Below are 17,021 nucleotides of genomic sequence, written 5' to 3'. Positions count from 1 at the left end.
ATAGTGCAGCACACAGCGTAACTACCCCAAATGGGGTAGTTCATTGGGGCTGAAAAAACACTCGTTACTCTAACAAATAAGACTCGGGTAACTGTTAGGAGACTATTACCCTCACACAAACAAGGCCGGAAGTGGGGCGGGGCCGGAGTCCCAGCCGCTGCCATCCCAGAAGTCTCTGGGACGCGTTCGCGCTGTGCGGGACACTCAATGGTCTCAGGGAAGATGGCGGCGTTGGAGCCGGGGAGTTAGAGGGGGTGCGACCTGTGGCCGCGGCGCACGGGCCGACCAGGTAAGCGAAGGGCTACAAGGGTTCCGGGGGGTCAGCCGGCCTCCCGGTGACCCCGGGGCGTGCGTCCCAGAGAAGGCGGGCACTCGCGAGCCCGGGGCGGGGCCTGTGAGGTCAGAGGGCGGGTCCGGAAAGCAAAGGGTGCTGGGTACACTGCCTGGAGCTCTGGGCGTGGTCTGGGGGAGGGTGGTAGAAACTGGTTCCCCAGCTGGGGGAGATCGGGGCGGGACCTAGAGCTTTCTCCCTGGGGTGAATTTGGGGCGGAGCTTGAGGGTTGTGGGAGACTTGAGGGAGGGACGTAGAGATTGCGTGGGGTCCTTGGTATGGGGCCTGGAGTCTCCAGGGGAGAATTGGAAGCGGGACCTGGAGGGCCAGGTTATGGGGAAGGGGTCTGGAAAGCAAAGGGTGTTAAGGGCGGGGCTGGAGGGCTTTGGGAACGGGCCTAGGGATTGTTTGGGGGTCTCTGAAGTGAAGCCTATTGGTTTAGGCTGGGTCTGGAGGCTCGAGAGGTAAATTGAGGGCAAGGTCTGGAAAGCAAAGACAGAAGGGGAGGGGGAAAGAGGGCTTTGGGGGCGGACCTTAAAGTGTTGAAGGGAGTTGTGGGCGGGGCTTTGGTATTTTGGGGTCGGATCTGAAGAATTGGGGGCGTGAGGGTAGAGGTAGTGATTTAGAAAATGGTGTTGATCGTACCAACAACCTCACTGGGCTTTTGCAGTAGTGAAAGATAACCTGTAATCGATGCCAAGCACTGAGCACTGAGGAAAGGTTCACTGTTACTATTATTCTTAACAATTTGTAAGTCCCACACCAAGACCAAAACTGCTGACTTCCCCAACCTGTCTCCCCAATCCAGCCCTTCCTAAAGGATAGACCCAAGGTCCGACCTCTTCTCACAGTTTCCACTGCTCGCTTGGACCAGTGCATTCCCCTCGCCTCGCCTCCCAGGTGCATTCTCCAGACAGCAGAGGGGTCCTGTCAAAACACAAATAAGGCACAGCCCTCTCCTGGGACTCTTACTCTAATGTCACCCAGGGTGGAAGCCCACAGGGCCCTGCACAGCCTGCCCTTACCCCAATCACTGGGCCACTCCTTAAACACTCCAGGCTAGACCCACCCTCTGTGCCTTTGCACTGGCTGTGACCTCCACCTGCACTGCTCTTCCCCAGACATCTGCATGCCTCAGTGCATTCCCTTGCACCTTTGCTCAAGTGTCTTCTCCCCAGTGAGGCCTCCCTGGCTGTCTGTGTTTCAAATGCAGCCCCCCGCCCCCCACAGACATACAAGACCAAAGGGCAGGGATTGGGTTCTTTTCATTTCTCTTGGCGACCCAGCATCCAGCATGGCATTCAGCACCCTGCAGGCACATGGTGAAGGTGGGCCGGGCCTCTGTCATTTTGTCCTTCAGGAGGTCATTCTCTTCCTCAGGTGACTGTGCTCGGTGTGTGACCTGTGGCAGGTGGGCACAATGGATCTGGCTTACGTCTGCGAGTGGGAGAAGTGGCCCAAGAGCACCCACTGTCCATCAGTGCCCCTGGCCTGTGCCTGGTCCTGCCGCAACCTCATCGCTTTCACCACGGACCTCCGGAATGATGACCAGGGTGCACACCTTCTCCTCCAGTCCAGCTCCCATTCCCTCCCCTCCCCACACAGTGTTATACCCCTGGCTCCCATGGCGCCTGGCGCAATGCCGTGGGGTGACTCCAGGTCTCCAGGCCTGTGTGGGAGCCACCTCCCACCTCATTCATATCTGGGGGGTGGTGAAGGCCCCAACCTTTCAGGGGTGCAAAAGAAAGATGCATTTGACTGGTGGCTGCTGTCCTCAGTGGGCCACCTCCCACTGACTGGTGGCTGATGTCCTCAGTGAGCCACCCGTTTAAGTGATGGCTGCTGTGAAAGTGCTTTCCCACACCTGGTGCCTTGGGGATGCTAGGATCGCCCCTGCAGGGTGGAGGCGGAGAAAGGTGGGCATTCCACTCAGGCTTGTTGGGGAGACTTGTGCCTCAGTTTCCAGACCTTACATGGCCCTTTTGACTTTTGAAAACCTCTAAGGTTCATCACCATTGGCCGTCTTCTCTCCATCATTTGAGTAATGTGCACTCGTTAGAGAAAACTAGAGAAGCACAGAAATTTAGGATAGAGAACCACCTATTATCTTCCGTGGAGAGAAGCCCACTGTCAGCATTTTGGGGTCATTTTCTTTCAATTCTGTTTTCTGGGTTGTAGACACTGGTGGCAGCTCACAGGCCTGCTCTGTGTCCCCTAGGGAACACAAGCCTGTTCTTTGTAGCGCCTGGGCTGTCGATGTGGTTGGCAGCATCTCCATGACTTCCTTGTGGGTGGGACATTTGCTGGGTTCCTCCCTGAGTCCCCCTGGAGTCTTTAGGGCCATGTCATTGTCATTGTGCTGACTGTACTCTGTCCCCTGCAGACCTGACCCGCCTGATCCACATCCTGGACACAGAGCACCCCTGGGACGTGCACTCCATCACCTCAGAGCACAGCGAGGCCATCACCTGCCTCGAGTGGGACCAGTCAGGTGAGGGTGGGGCCGGCAGGCTCAGTAGGATCTTGTGTGGCCAAAGGCGATCATGGTGATGCTCATCCCAAATCCCAGGGGGATATATTCTGTCTTTTCTTGGTCTGTCCCAAAAGTCAGAGCTGGGACTCGAACCTTTGACTTAAGGCATTGTGGCTAGGCTGTTCCTGTTCCCGTTGTTCAGAGCTATTTCCACATCATGCCTTGTGCCACTCCCCTGCTCCACCACCACTAGGCTAGCTTCTCCGAAGCTCTTGATGTGCTGCTGGTGACAATCCCTGCCCATGGTGGGGGTTTATGATGTGGGTCTGCCTCCTGCAGGCTCCCGGCTCCTGTCAGCTGATGCCAATGGGCAGATCAAGTGCTGGAGCATGGCGGACCACCTGGCCAACAGCTGGGAGAGCCCTGTGGGAAGCCTAGTGGAGGGGGACCCCATCGTGGCCCTGTCTTGGCTACACAACGGTGTGAAGTTGGCACTGCATGTGGAAAAGGTGAGTGTCTGTCCGAGTGAATAGGTGTGGTGGACGAGGCCATTTACTTTGTCCATCTCCCTGCTACCTCGGCTCCTCCTCTCCCATCACCAGCATCCTCTAGTTTTTTGAGCCCTGGGCCTGGTTCACACCTTCTGTTTCAGTGGCTAAAAAGCACAGACAAAGCTCGGAAGTGTCCTGCTGAGTGAAAGGAGCCAGGCATAAAGGCTGCGCACAGGTCCCACTCTGGTAGAATTCTAGAAAAGGCAAAACTAGTGATACCACTCCCACCTCAGGGTGGGTTTGGGTGGGGACTGACTGCTAAGGGACATGAGGGCCCTTTAGAGGGGAGTGGATTCCGGTCACGATTTTCATGGTTTTCCATGACAACACATTTGTCAAGACCCTTGGAACTGTATGCTTAAAAAGAGCAAATTTTGTTGCACGTAAATTGTAACTTAAACCTAATTTTGAAACATATAACAGTAATAAAATAGCAGCAGCCAGTACTTTCACAGCACCTCCAGAATTCTTAATGCAGGGGTCTGCCCACCGCAGCCTGCAGGCCAAATGCAGCCCCACCTGTTTCTGTGAACAGTCTTGTCGGCAGCTGCTTCTACAAGCTCAGACAAGGAGCAAGTAGTCACAGCAGGGGCCACGTGGCCCACAAACCTGAAAATAATGAGTGTCTGGCCCCTTACACGAGAAGGTTGCTGACTCCTGTCCTTCACGTATTCAGTCATTTGATCCTCACCACGGGCCTCTGAAGTACAGATGAAGAGACAGAGGGTCAGAGAGGCCCACGTCACACGGTGCTCAAGAGGCAGGATTTGAATTCAAGTCCATGCTCTCATAGCTTCTGCCTCATGGGTTGTGGGGTCACAGGAGGCAGACCCTTAAGCTGAACAGGGCATCTTTCCTCCTGTCCTCAGTGGGTGTGGCATTAGTACTAAGACCCCTCACTCACTCTTCCACAGTCAGGTGCTTCCAGCTTCGGGGAGAAGTTCTCCCGTGTCAAGTTCTCACCATCCCTCACGCTGTTTGGGGGCAAGCCCATGGAGGGCTGGATCGCAGTGACAGTCAGCGGCCTAGTCACTGTATCCCTACTCAAGCCCAGCGGGCAGGTGCTGACATCGACGGAGAGCCTATGCCGGCTGCGTGGCCGCGTTGCCCTGGCTGACATCGCCTTCACGGGTGGTGGCAACATCGTGGTGGCCACAGCAGATGGCAGCAGCGCCTCTCCCGTGCAGTTCTACAAGGTGTGCGTGAGCGTGGTCAGCGAGAAGTGTCGCATCGACACCGAGATCCTGCCCTCGCTCTTCATGCGCTGCACCACCGACCTCAACCGCAAGGACAAGTTTCCCGCCATCACCCACCTCAAATTCCTGGCCCGTGACATGTCTGAGCAGGTGAGGTCACTGGGGATGCAGCCATGATGCAACATACTTCTCACCTTCAGTTCTGGGCGGAAGTCCGATGCGGGTCTCATCACATCAGGTCCCCTTCCTCCACCGTCACAGCCAGCAGTGCAGCCTCTTCCAGCTCTGGCTCTGACCCTCCTGTCTCCCTCTTATGAGGACCCTGTGAGGACACTGGGCCCCTGTGGAATCAGGGTCATTCCCATCTCAGAGTCTTTGACTTAATCCCACCTGCAAAGCCCCTTTACTGTGTGAGGTGACATGTGAACAGAGCCTGAGACCAAGACAGGGACATCTTTGGGACTGCTCTTCAGCTGACCCCACTCGGTCACTATGGTTCCCATTGTAACTACATGGCAGCAAGGCGCAAACCCCCACCAGGGAGGGCACCACTGGTGTGGCATGTGCTGTTCCGGCTGGGTGGCAGATGGGTGGATCTCGGTTCGAGTCCACAATGGCTGTGAGGTTGGGGCCAGTGTGAGCAACTGAGGAAACAGAGGCCCAGGGAGGGGAGGTGGCTGTATCAGGCAGGCCAGCACCTGAGCCTGGGTTAGCACGAGCGCCCCCCATAAGGTGTGAATGCCCAAGGTGATGCCTCCTCCTCGAGCCACCCACCATCCCCCCAGGTGCTGTTGTGCGCGTCTAACCAGACAAGCAGTATCGTGGAGTGCTGGTCCCTGCGGAAGGAGGGGCTTCCCGTGAACAACATCTTCCAGCAGATCTCTCCTGTGGGTGAGTTCCCTCTGTAGGGCGGGGGCATTTGACACTGAACGTGGGAAACTAGGCTCAGAGAGGCCCATGGTCACCAGCAGGCAGCCCGACCACCTCCGCCTGAAACCCGCTGTGGAGCGTGTGGTTAGTGGACAGTAGAGCCAAAGTCCTGGTACAGAGGCCAGCAGCTAGAGCCAGCTCAGCCGGGGGCGTGGGCTGCAGGGAGGCAGTTAACCCTAAAAGCCACAGATCCTTTGGAAACCCTGGTTTAGAGTGAGGAACCTGAGGCTGGAGGGATTGACTGAGTTTGCCAAGAACATGCTCACCAGCTCACCTCCCTCTCCCCCGATCCTTTCACCCATGGGGAGCTCCCGTGTCTCTCAGGTTGGCCCCAAGACCAGCACCCCACCTCTTTGACACAGACCCTGGGACGCACTGGCCTGACCTGAAAGCCAGTGGCAGGCTGGGAAAGCCACTAGTTTCCGTCCCCTGATGGTGGAACTGTGGGGGGCAAACCTTGCCCAGATACACAGGTGCAGGTGTTTTCCTAGCAAAAGATAGCTCTGCTTTTCGCTAATTGGCACTAATGGACCCCAGGGTGGTTGGGCGCAGGAGATTGCTAAGCAGAAGCCACTAATGAAGCCGTATCAAGAGGTCCCTCGCTGTGTTATTTGCTGCTCGAGGTGGTTATGTAAGCTACCATTGTGGCTACAGAGAAATTAACGTGAACAGGGCACATTGCACTGTCCCTGGACAAGCATCCCGGTAAGCTTTTGGACAGTGGCTGGTGGCCCTGCAGGGGGCAAGCAGGGCTGCATTGGGGCCTCAGGGTGCACCAGTAGGTGAAGGGAGGGTTTGAATGGCTGGGCACAGTTCCCGCCCTGCAAGCTTTCCCTGGGACTCTGTGCTGGTTGTTACCTTTACACTCTGTAGTGTCTTCATGCCAGATACTGAATTCCACTCTGACCTTTCTGGGCTTTGGTTTCCCCTGGGGACAGCATTTGCTGAGACTCCTTTACTGGGTTTGCAGCAAGTTTATTTATTTTAAAGATTTCATTTATTTTTAGAGAGGGGAAGGGAGAGAGAAAGAGAGGGAGAGAAGCATTGATGTGCGAGAGATACATTGATTGGTTGCCTCTTGCACATCTTGACCTGGGGACCTGGCCCACAACCCAGGCATGTGCCCTGACTGGGAGTTGAACTGGTGACCTTTCGGTTCACAGGCTGGCACTCAATCCACTGAGCTGCACCAGCCCAGGTGCGGCAAGTTTATAAACTGTGAGGAACCACCTGGGGCACACATCTGGACACTGATGGTGGCAGAGATGAGTCCTCTGACAGTCAGCTTTGCCACATAACAGATTAGCCCCAGACTCAGGCTCAAAACCACAGTTCATATTATTCTGGACCGGCTCATCTGGCTGCACCTAGATACTTGGTTCCATGTGCCTGCCATTAGCCTCTCAGCTTGGGCTGCTGACCACCAACCGGGCCTTGTCCTCCTGTGGCACATGCCCCGCAGCCCCGCCTGCGCTCCTCAGCATTCCAAGCACAAGCACTGTTGGATCCTCTGCTTACATCGCAGTTCACCAGTGCCCTCTGGCCCTGCCTAGATTCACGGAAATCACTCCATTTCTTGTTGGGTGGAGGAGTCTTCATCAACACGTGGAGGGTGTGAGTGCAGGGAGGGGATGCATCTTATCTAGTAGGAACAGCTGGGGTCCCCCCTAGGACTTCTTATATTGTAAGGGACAAATCCAACCCAAGCTGGCAGAGTCACAAGGGAGTTCTGGGGTGTGTGTGGCAGCAGGGTCTGGGGGGTAGCATCCCCCTTCTCATCACATTGGCTCCATCAAGTGGGTACCCACTATTGCCAGCTGACACCTTCCTGGAGGATGCCTCTTCCCTGTCCCCAGGAAGTCCCAGGACTGGGTTCTCTTGCCCATCTTGGGTCTGTGCCTATCCTATACCAACCAGCTGACTGGGGTATGGTATGCTGAGTGGCCAGGGCTGAGGTGGGGTCCCGGGTGGAGGTCAAGTGCTGGGATCAGAGAAGGGGTCTTGGCCATTGTCCCCTTTGGGGCCCATCATTGTGGCATTTGTCTTCATTCCATTGCTATTCTATGTCCCTGCCCTATTTTTAGTTGGTGACAAGCAGCCCATGATTCTCAAGTGGCGGATCTTGTCGGCCACCAATGACCTGGACCGAGTTTCTGCTGTGGCACTACCCAAGCTGCCTATCTCACTCACCAACACTGACCTGAAGGTGGCCAGCGACACGCAGTTCTACCCTGGCCTTGGTACGGTGGGCTCAGAGCTGGGGACTCAGGTCTTAGAGCCATGGGAGCTGCCTCCTAGTCTCGAGTTGGTACCCGACGAGGAGGTGGCCTTGCTTTCAGGATCCAACAAGCTCAAAGGGCTGTGAGGCTCGCCACTTTCAGGATCTGAAAGCTACATCTTTAATATGTGAAGAGCTGTTAGAAAGCAATAAAGCAGAGGTTGGAAACTTGAGGGTAAACTCTCCAGATAAGTAGTGCCCTTTGTCATAGCAGCTGAGACATTGATCCTGGTTCAGTCCCTGGAGCCTGTGACCATGAGTGAGTCGGGCTAGAAGCGCTAGGATGGCCAACAGCCCCCAACCCTGCTACACATTCATCACAAGCTTTGGGCTCGAGGAGTCCGTAAACTCACTGACTTCTCTTCCTGCCATGAGGCCCTTTGTGTGCTCCTGTCCCCTCCTACCTTGTCCCCCTGGAAGTGGTATTTGCTCACATCAGCCAAAACATAGAGTCAGCTGCAAGGCCTCTGGGGATATGCAGCCTGAGCTTGTGGCGCCCTGTTCCACTGACTCTGGTGGCCTGTTAGCAACGGAAGAGGGGATAGCGGCTGTGGGGGTGGCTGGCCGGACATGGGGTGGTGGGCTGTTTGTGTCTTGGGGCTCACCCATCCCCAGGGCAGTCACTTTGCATTGTCCAGAGTTAGCCCCATAACCACCAGTGGGCATGTTCCAGGCCCTTCCTGCTCCTGACCCTGCATGTGCCCCTCCCCTAGGGCTGGCCTTGGCCTTCCATGACGGCAGCGTCCACATTGTGCACCGGCTGTCTCTGCAGACCATGGCCATATTCTATAGCTCCACTGCTCCACGCTCCATGGATGAGCCAGCCATCAAGCGTCCCCGGACCACGGGCCCTGCCGTTCACTTCAAGGCCATGCAGCTGTCCTGGACCTCCTTGGCCCTTGTGGGCATCGACAACCACGGGAAGGTAAGCATTGCCCTGCGTGCTCCAGAGCTGCCCCCTCAGCGTGTGTGGGGGAGCAACCCCCACCCCATTCTCGGCTGCCCTGGGGCAAATGGGCTCTGTCTGGTCATTGTCTGGTGCCTGCCTGTCACTTGTGTTTTTGGCTTCCAGCCGAATCCTGATCTCTTTCCTCAGTGCTGGTGTGTGTGGGCCTCACCCGTCTGTCATTCCACGGGCCTCTCCTTGTGTGGGGGGCTCAGCTTCCCTGGGGAACCGTGTCTGTGTCGGGGGGGCTCCCCACAGCCCCCATCCATTGGTTTGTATCCATCATGGAGCCTAAATGACGGGTCCAGTCACCCCAAATGTGTCTGGGGGTGTAGGCAGTCCCTTGGGTCATTTCTGGGAAGTGCTGCATGGCTCCCTCAAGCCCATTAACGCTTGCACGTGCCGGGCTCTGGCTGCCCACATACATCAGGGCCACCAGCTCCTGGGAGGGAGCATGGTGCTCAAAGCCTTAGGCGGGGCTAGGAATGTCATCTGCCCAGCACTCCCTTAGGGGTCTCACCAGCCGTCCCCTCCCCCACAGCTGAGCATGCTGCGCATCTCGCCCTCCATGGGCCACACACTGGATGTGAACCTGGCCCTGCGGCACCTGCTTTTCCTGCTGGAGTACTGCATGGTGACCGGCTATGACTGGTGGGACATCCTGCTTCACGTGCAGCCCACGATGGTGCAGAGCCTGGTGGAACGGCTGCACGAGGAGTACACACGCCAGAAAGCGGCCCTGCAGCAGGTAGGCCAGCGCCACGTGCCCCCACCTCTTTTATCTCGTTCTTCATCCAGAGAGTTTTCTCTAGGAAGTCAGAGCCTTCTGGTGACACGTGAACCCCAGGGGCCGCTGCCTCTGCCGCCAGTGGGGGCTGTCTTCTCAAACACCTCAGAGTGCATGAGTGCGCGTGCATGCAGAACTGGGGGCCTCACACACGTGACGAGATAGGAGCAATAAATAGGCTTAGAGATCAGAGAGGAAGAGAACAATGGCCAGGTGCCGTGATGGTGCGCCTGGGAAACCACCAGCGTTCGCGAGGAGCCCGTAATGCTAGCACAGGTTTTGCACGGGGGCCGCAGAAGAGCAGCGTCAGAAATGCGCAGCTCTCCGCTGTGCCGCCGGTGACCAGTAAGTGAAGTGGGGGAAAGGTCGCTTTCACAGGAGGAGCCTGATAGGACATGAGCGAGATTGGTAGGGAGGATGTGAGGCTGCAGCAGGGTTCAGAGCCCAGCATGGGGGGCCTGAGATCACTGCCCACGGGCTCTTGACCAGCGCACTTTAGTGCTTTAGCACGTTCACTCACCCAGCGAGACCAGGTCTCCCCTCCGCACCTCTTACACCCAGGCCAGGTCTCTCTCTCTGGTGTGGGGCTGTTCTGGGCATAGTAGGTGCTGAGCAGCATCCTGGGCCCCACCCACTCAATGCCAGAAGCACTCCCGGTGTTACAACCACAGATGTTCCTAGACATGCCCCGTGTCCCCTGGGTGCAGGGCCATTTCCAGGTTGACACCCCACCTGTCCTGTGAGGTAGATTCTCTACCTGATTCTGCCACAAAGAGGTGAGGCCCAGAGACGTTAAGCAGGTTCCTCAGCTTGCCCAGCCCCACTAGATACCGTAGCAAGAGCCTCTTCCCCAGGCCCCTCAGGTGAATGTCTCTGCTCATACTGTGCAACCCCCAGGTCCTCTCCACCCGGATCCTGGCCATGAAGGCCTCACTCTGCAAGCTGTCACCCTGCACCGTGACCCTCGTGTGTGACTACCATGCCAAGCTCTTTCTCATCGCCATCAGCTCCACGCTCAAGTCCCTGCTGCGCCCGCATATCCTCAATACGCCTGATAAGAGTCCTGGTGACCGGCTGACCGAGATCTGTGCCAAGATCACAGATGTCGGTGGGTCCCTCCCCCTCCCAGCAGGCTGCCCTGAAAGCAGCTGTGCATGCACAGTTCTGTGCGGGACTTTCCTAAGTCCTACCTGGACACTGTCCGCGGGGGTGCTTCCTGTGTGCCAGGCGTGGGGGTGGTACCTGAAGAACGTGGAGACATTGGCCCGCAGGGTTGGCCTGGAGCTAGAGGCAGGTGTTAACCAGAGGGGAACAAATGGAGTCAGGTCCAGTTCCATCAGCCATGCCAGGGAGGAGCTGCAGGGGGCCTAGCACAGGCTGGCCCAAGGGGCAGCAGGGTCATCATGAGAGCTGGCAGTGGACACCTTGTTGCTATGGGTCCAGCCCTTTCCTCCACAGTCCCTGGCTCAGCCGTCCTGCCCACTTGCTTATTCACAGCATTGGGTTGACCTTGTCTAGGCCTAGCTCACAGTGGGTGCTGGTGGGGGAGGAGGACCCCAGGGTGCAAAGTCCCTGTGCATGGTGGGGCCTGGCTACTCCTGACCACCCTCCCTTTCTAGATATTGACAAGGTCATGATCAACCTCAAGACAGAGGAGTTTGTCCTGGACATGAACACACTCCAGGCTCTGCAACAGCTCCTGCAGTGGGTGGGTGACTTCGTGCTCTACCTGCTGGCCAGCCTGCCCAACCAGGTGTGCCCCCTCCCTGCCCCTCTGCAGAACCCCCACTCCAGGACCCATGAAGGTCCTAGGATGTGGCATACATTTAAATACATTGTCTGAGTGCCTTTTCCTACAGGGTGCCCCACTGCGGCCTGGACACAGCTTCCTGCGGGACGGTACCTCGCTTGGTATGCTGCGGGAACTAATGGTCGTCATCCGCATCTGGGGCCTGCTGAAGCCCAGCTGCCTGCCTGTGTACACAGCCACCTCTGACACCCAGGACAGCATGTCCCTGCTCTTCCGTCTGCTCACCAAGCTCTGGATCTGCTGTAAGATGCCTAGCTCTCTGATCCCAGCCTCCCACCAACATACAAACCCCAGTTGAGTCCCCCAACCAGAATATAAGTGTCCATAAGTCAAACTGGCTCTGTCTTGGTCTCCACTGTTTCCCCAGCACCCAGCACAAGTCCAAGCATGGGGTGGGTGCTCATTAAACATCAGCCATTATTAGACACCTGGTGGCTTGTCTCATGTCACCAGGCTGTGTATTTTTGGAGGGCCAGATTCTGTCATTCTTGCAACCCTGTTCCCAGGAAGGCACTTGGTGCTCGCTGAACGTTTTTTTAAATGAATGATTGGGTTCCTGTTTTACAGAGGAGAAGGCTGAGGCCAGAGGGGGAGGAGCTTCCAGGGCAACTCAGAAAGTCAGGTCAGAGCTGGGCCCAAACCTGGTCCCTGAGCTCCAAGCTGACCACGACATCCCATTTTCCTCCTCTGCAGGCCGTGACGAGGGCCCCACGAGCGAACCAGATGAGGCACTCGTCGACGAGTGCTGCCTGCTGCCCAGCCAGCTGCTCATCCCGAACCTGGACTGGCTGCCTGTCAGCGATGGCCTGGTCAGCCGCCTGCAGCCCAAGCAGCCCCTGCGTCTGTGCTTCGGCAAGGCCCCCACTCTGCCCGGCAGCGCCACCACCTTGCAGCTGGATGGCCTCACCAGGTGCGTGCCCTCTGCCTCGGGCCCTGTGCATGTTCCTCCTGCAAGGTCCCCCCCAAACCTACCCGGCTCCTTCATGCCTCTGCCTCAGGGCTTTTGCATGTGCTGTGCCTTCTGCTTCCTCCTGAGCTTGACCTAAATGCTGTCCCCAAGAGACATCCCTCACTTAGGTATTGGATTCCCCCGCCTTCCAGTACTTGTCACTCTCTCCACCATCACCTCAGTCTTTACTGATTTGTGCACTTGGGTATCTGTGTGATGTCCTCCTCCCCCAGTCTGTCACCTTCTGTGTGCAGCATCCATGGCCGACCGCAGTTACTTGGGGCTCCAGCCTCTGCAGAGGTCAGGCTGATATGTGGCGCAAGCCCCACACCTGGCCTGGCCCAAGGCTCCAGTAGACACTAAATCAGGCAGGACCTTCACAGGGCTGAGGGGTACTCTGGCGGTCAAGGGCCAGACCTGTCTTTAGAACAGAGGTCTCGACAGCCCAGACCTGCCAAGTTAACCCTTTACTGCCCACAGCACTGTGGGGTGGGGTTTTGTCCCCATCCCGCAGGTGAGTGAACAGCTCAGAAAGGTGCAATCACTGAGCCAGGGTCACAGCCACGGAACAGCTGGGCCACCATCTGCACTAGGACCCATCAGGCGCCCACCCCTGCTAAGTCATCCCTGGATGGAGAAATATACGTGATCTGCCCGAGTAGCCTGTTACTTTGGGTGGAAATTTCAGAAAGCAGATGAACCAAAGGAAGACTGTTGGCCCTGGCCAGGGAGCTCAGTTGGTTAGCGCATTATCCCAATATGCCAAGGTTGCGGGTTCGGTCCCCAGTCAGGGTACATACAAGAAGCAACCAATGAATGCATAAATAACTGGATCAGCAAACTGATGTTTCTCTCTCTCTCTCTCTCTGACCCCCTTCCTCTCTCTCTAAAATCAATCAGTAAATTAAAAGAAAAAAAGGAGGACCATTCCCATCCCTGTGGTCCCACCTCCAGGACCTCCTGGCATTTTCTTTCTTGTGTTGTGGTGGGACAGGGCCTGATGAATCACAGAAAAGACTGTGAGTGAGGATGCTGATCACAGGGAGGTTCTGAACCCTTTGTTCTGGAAACTTTCAAACATACGTCACATGGTACAACCAGCTTTCCTGCCCCAAGCACTAGGTCCACCCCCGCGTGGGCTCCTACTGCCAGGGTCTCTCTGTCATCCAAGGCGTGAGGTGTCGTCAGGGTGTCCAGCGCCATCCAGGGTGGGGTGTCTCTGTGGGCCACCCTGAGGGAGTGTAGATGCACATCCACAGGCACCATCTCCCTTGTGTTTTGCCACAATGGGTGCATCATATATGTGTGTGCACACATGTGTGCGTCACTGCGTACAGTGTGTGTTCCCTGTACATGCGTGTGCGACTCTGATCGCCTCCACCCTCCTCTGCCAGGGCAACTGGCCAGCCCAAGATCGACCATCTGCGGAGGCTGCACCTGGGAGCCTTCCCCACAGAGGAGTGCAAGTCCTGTACGAGGTGAGCCACCCACGGCAGACCCGCCATCCATCCCGCAGCAAACATGGTCCCCGCTCTGCCACCTCATGACCTCAGGGTGAGAGGCTTCTCCTCGGCCTCGTTTCCCCCACCTGTGAATGTGCCTCCCTTGTGGAGCTGCCGAGAGGGCACACCAGGCAGTTTCTGTGAGAGACCAGGGAGGTCCCGGGCTTCCCTTCCGGGGTATCAGTGGTGAGCAGGTGAGTGCCCAGCCCTCGCAGAGCTCCAGTAACCCAAGTGCAGGGATGAAGGAACAACCACAGCGGTGCAAGGCGCAGGCCCCGTGCTGGCCCTGTGCACACATGGCCCCGATTGCTGCCACACAGCCCAGACATAGGTTCTGAGTCCCAGTGTCATGCCACCAGGGAGTGTCTGAGCCCGGACTGGACCCCCTACCCATACTCTGTCCACTTCAAGGTGAGGCGGCAGTGGCTGAGCCCGGCCAGGAGGCTGTGGAGGAGGGCCCAGCGTGGGGGACAATGCAGGGAAGATCATTCCTGGCGTGGGGAAGAGCGGGTGCAAGGGGCCAGTGGCAGGGGGGAGAGGCCCCACCCAGTGCCCGCTTCCACCTAGTTTTTCCTGCAGGTGTGGCTGTGTCACCATGCTCAAGTCGCCCAACAAGACAACAGCTGTCAAACAGTGGGAACAGCGCTGGATCAAGAACTGCCTGTGTGGGGGGCTCTGGCGGCGGATGCCCCTCAGCTGCCCCTGACTGAGGTCCTCAGGCCCTGTAAATAGATTCATGATGGATGTTACGGAAAGGTGACGCTGTCCCTTCCTGGTGACAGCATTCCCCATACTCAGGACTTTTATCGGGTGCTTTAAAAAAGTCATTTTTGAACTGTGACTTTAGGGGCCTTGTCAGCCAAGACCGGCATCCCTGTGAGGCTGGACAGGTGAGGACATGTCCTGAAGCCTCAAGTTGGTGCCCTCGCCTGGTGGCACCGCTTTCTCTCTCTCAGAGCCTGATGGTGCATCCCAGGTGGTGGGGCTCCGTTTCACTGCTGCACCTCTACCCACACTGGGTGCTGGCTGAAACAGACCCAGGCCTGCCCACAGGTCTCATGGCTCAAGTGCCGACTTCCCTGGACCTCCAGAGCTCCATCTCCCCCCAACCCTGGATGCCCTTGGTCTCCCAGGTCAGAGGTTTCAGAACAGTCTGGGTGTTGGGCTTTTACAATGTTCCACATGAAGCTATTGGGTATCCAGCAGCTGCTGCCAGTGACACAGGCCAGGTATCCTCTTCGGTTTCTTCACCTGTACCTACCGATGCTGTACCTGCTCATCCAGGTGGCTCTGACCTTGGCAGCCCAATAAATATTCAGCTGTTTTGGGTCACAGGTACATGGCCGTGTGGTGGGTATTGCCCTAGCATCCCCCCGAGGCCCCACCTAGTCTTGACTCTCCCACCCCCATCGTGCATTTCTGGGCATTTCTGTCTCCATGTGCCCGTAGGTATCACTCTTGCTTTGTCAGAATTTATGGAGTGCCTAGTGTATGCCTGGCACAGGGGTGGCACAGGGGTCCCTCAGGGAACAGGCTGGGCGTGGGTGGGGACTGTGTCTGGCCTGCTCTGCTTCTCTGTAGGTGGGTGGGTCTCTACCTCATCTGTCCTCAAGTGTGTGCATCTCTCCTTGCTCTCTGTCTGTGTCTTCCCCACCCAGCCCCCAGCGTGGAGCAGCTCAGGCCTCCCGCCACCAGCAGGTACTTTGCCCGGATTATGCCCCCCACCCCCACGCTAGATGTGCCGGCCTGCCTGTTAAATGATAATTGGTTCTTAGGTTTTTCTTCTGGAAGCTCAAGGGAGGCACGCCAGGCGGGTGCCCTGCAGAAGGTAATGCTTTCACTGCTGCACACGCGCGTTTTGAGCTCTCAGGATGGCGGGAGCTCAGGGAGCCCCTTGTCGGGATTGGGGCCATGTTTCAAGCCCGTCTGCCCGTGGCTGCAGAACTCTGGCGGTGTCCAGTCCCGTCGGACTCACTGGTGCCAGGAGGCACGCCTTGTTTACCTACACCGCTGTCTGACTGGAAGTCCCAAGCGGACACAGTTTCTTACGCACGGAGTTCATGAGCGCTCTGAGAAGAACCCCCCACCCATCATGGGAAAGCCTAAGTGAGTGAGGTCCAGTGCAACAGAATACGTGGCCAGTTCTTATGAGCAGGGCTGGGAGTGAGCTGTGCCCACAGTGCCCAGCATAGGGCCAGGCACACAAAGGGAGTTCAGTAAATGCTTGTGTATGAATGAATGCTTCATGCTACAAAACCAAAACCCTTCCACAGTTCCAGTTCTAACTCCCCAATCCCCAGTGGGGCAAACGGCTTCAACTTTCACACCCTCCATCTCTCTCAACCAAAGGGAACTTCATGAACACCCATTGGGGACCAGGCTTAACTTTTAGAGCCTGGTAGTGCTGGGCCCCAGCAGCCCCTCATCCAGGCAGGTAAAAGGGCACACAGGGCCTTGGAGCTTCGGTTCTGCCCTCTGTCCCCTTCTTGTCACTGCTCAGAAGGAGGTCAGTGAGTCTGGGGGGCAGAGCTGTGTGGCTGCTCTGGGATACCCGTCAATCCATTTCTGTGACCCTCTTAGCCCAGGAAATGCCTGTGAACACAGGCACCATGGCACTAGGTTTGAATCCATACTCTGCCAAGGAGCTTCTGTGACCTCAGGAGAGTCAGGAGGGCTCTCCAAGCCTGTTCCCCAATTTGTGACATGGTCACAAGGACACAACTTTAGAGGTTCTCTACACCTGAGTCTTAGCCCAGAGCAGGGTCTAGCACACATAGGCTCTCATGGTACACCTGGGAAGCAAAGGGAGAGCTGGCCAGACCAAGGGGGACACCCCCATGCAGGCCTCTCCTGGATCCCAGGTGTCCTCTGGACTCTTAGGGAGGAGTAAGGGCGCCACCACGTGGCTGAGGCTTGGAGGCTCCTGGCAGCTTCAGCTCCTGTTGGAGGATGTCAGGTCTGCCAGTTTTTACCCTTACTCTCCCCACAAGGTCTTCACAGCCAGGTTCACCTTTTCAGCCTTCCTGTCACCTCCTGGCATCGCATTACTGGTGCACATGCTTTTGTTTGCGGATCATGCAGTGTGTGCTCAAGATGGCAGCAGCAGAGGAGGCAGCTGAACTCACCTAACCTGCAGCTGAATGAATAGCAAATGAGAAAAGCAGAACAAAGAAGGCTGCGGATCCACAGGGTGGCAGGAGCTCTGTTTGGGGACTTGGCCTGCAAGGTCAGCACAGCACATTTCCAGCGAGACTGCCTGGAGGCTTTT

At 56.9% G+C, this 17,021-nt stretch overlaps 1 protein-coding gene across 5 annotated transcripts; it reads left to right on the top strand.

Moving 5' to 3' along the window:
* Positions 1–146: 146 nt before the first annotated feature.
* Positions 147–15,088, top strand: MED16 (mediator complex subunit 16). Of its 5 annotated transcripts, none has more exons than XM_045202679.3 (16): positions 151–289; positions 1,140–1,231; positions 1,712–1,884; positions 2,715–2,822; positions 3,144–3,313; positions 4,270–4,701; positions 5,337–5,442; positions 7,566–7,721; positions 8,473–8,684; positions 9,247–9,453; positions 10,390–10,600; positions 11,112–11,245; positions 11,352–11,544; positions 11,996–12,212; positions 13,646–13,729; positions 14,333–15,088. In XM_045202679.3, exons 3-16 carry the CDS (start codon positions 1,752–1,754, stop codon positions 14,457–14,459), a joined length of 2,490 nt encoding a protein of 829 aa, XP_045058614.1. In that variant the 5' UTR covers positions 151–289; positions 1,140–1,231; positions 1,712–1,751; the 3' UTR covers positions 14,460–15,088. The 5 variants fall into 5 exon arrangements, with proteins under 5 accessions (XP_045058617.1, XP_024424612.1, XP_045058614.1 ...); XM_045202680.3 differs by lacking the exon at positions 151–289 and adding an exon at positions 614–795; XM_045202682.3 differs by lacking the exon at positions 1,140–1,231 and having other exon boundaries at positions 147–289; positions 4,543–4,701.
* The last annotated feature ends 1,933 nt before the right edge of the window (positions 15,089–17,021 follow it).

This window comes from Desmodus rotundus, chromosome 9 (assembly GCF_022682495.2).
Source record: "Desmodus rotundus isolate HL8 chromosome 9, HLdesRot8A.1, whole genome shotgun sequence".
Taxonomy (NCBI): domain Eukaryota; kingdom Metazoa; phylum Chordata; class Mammalia; order Chiroptera; family Phyllostomidae; genus Desmodus; species Desmodus rotundus.
Note: the sequence above shows the minus strand (reverse complement) of the source record. Positions and strands in the feature narration are given on the sequence as shown.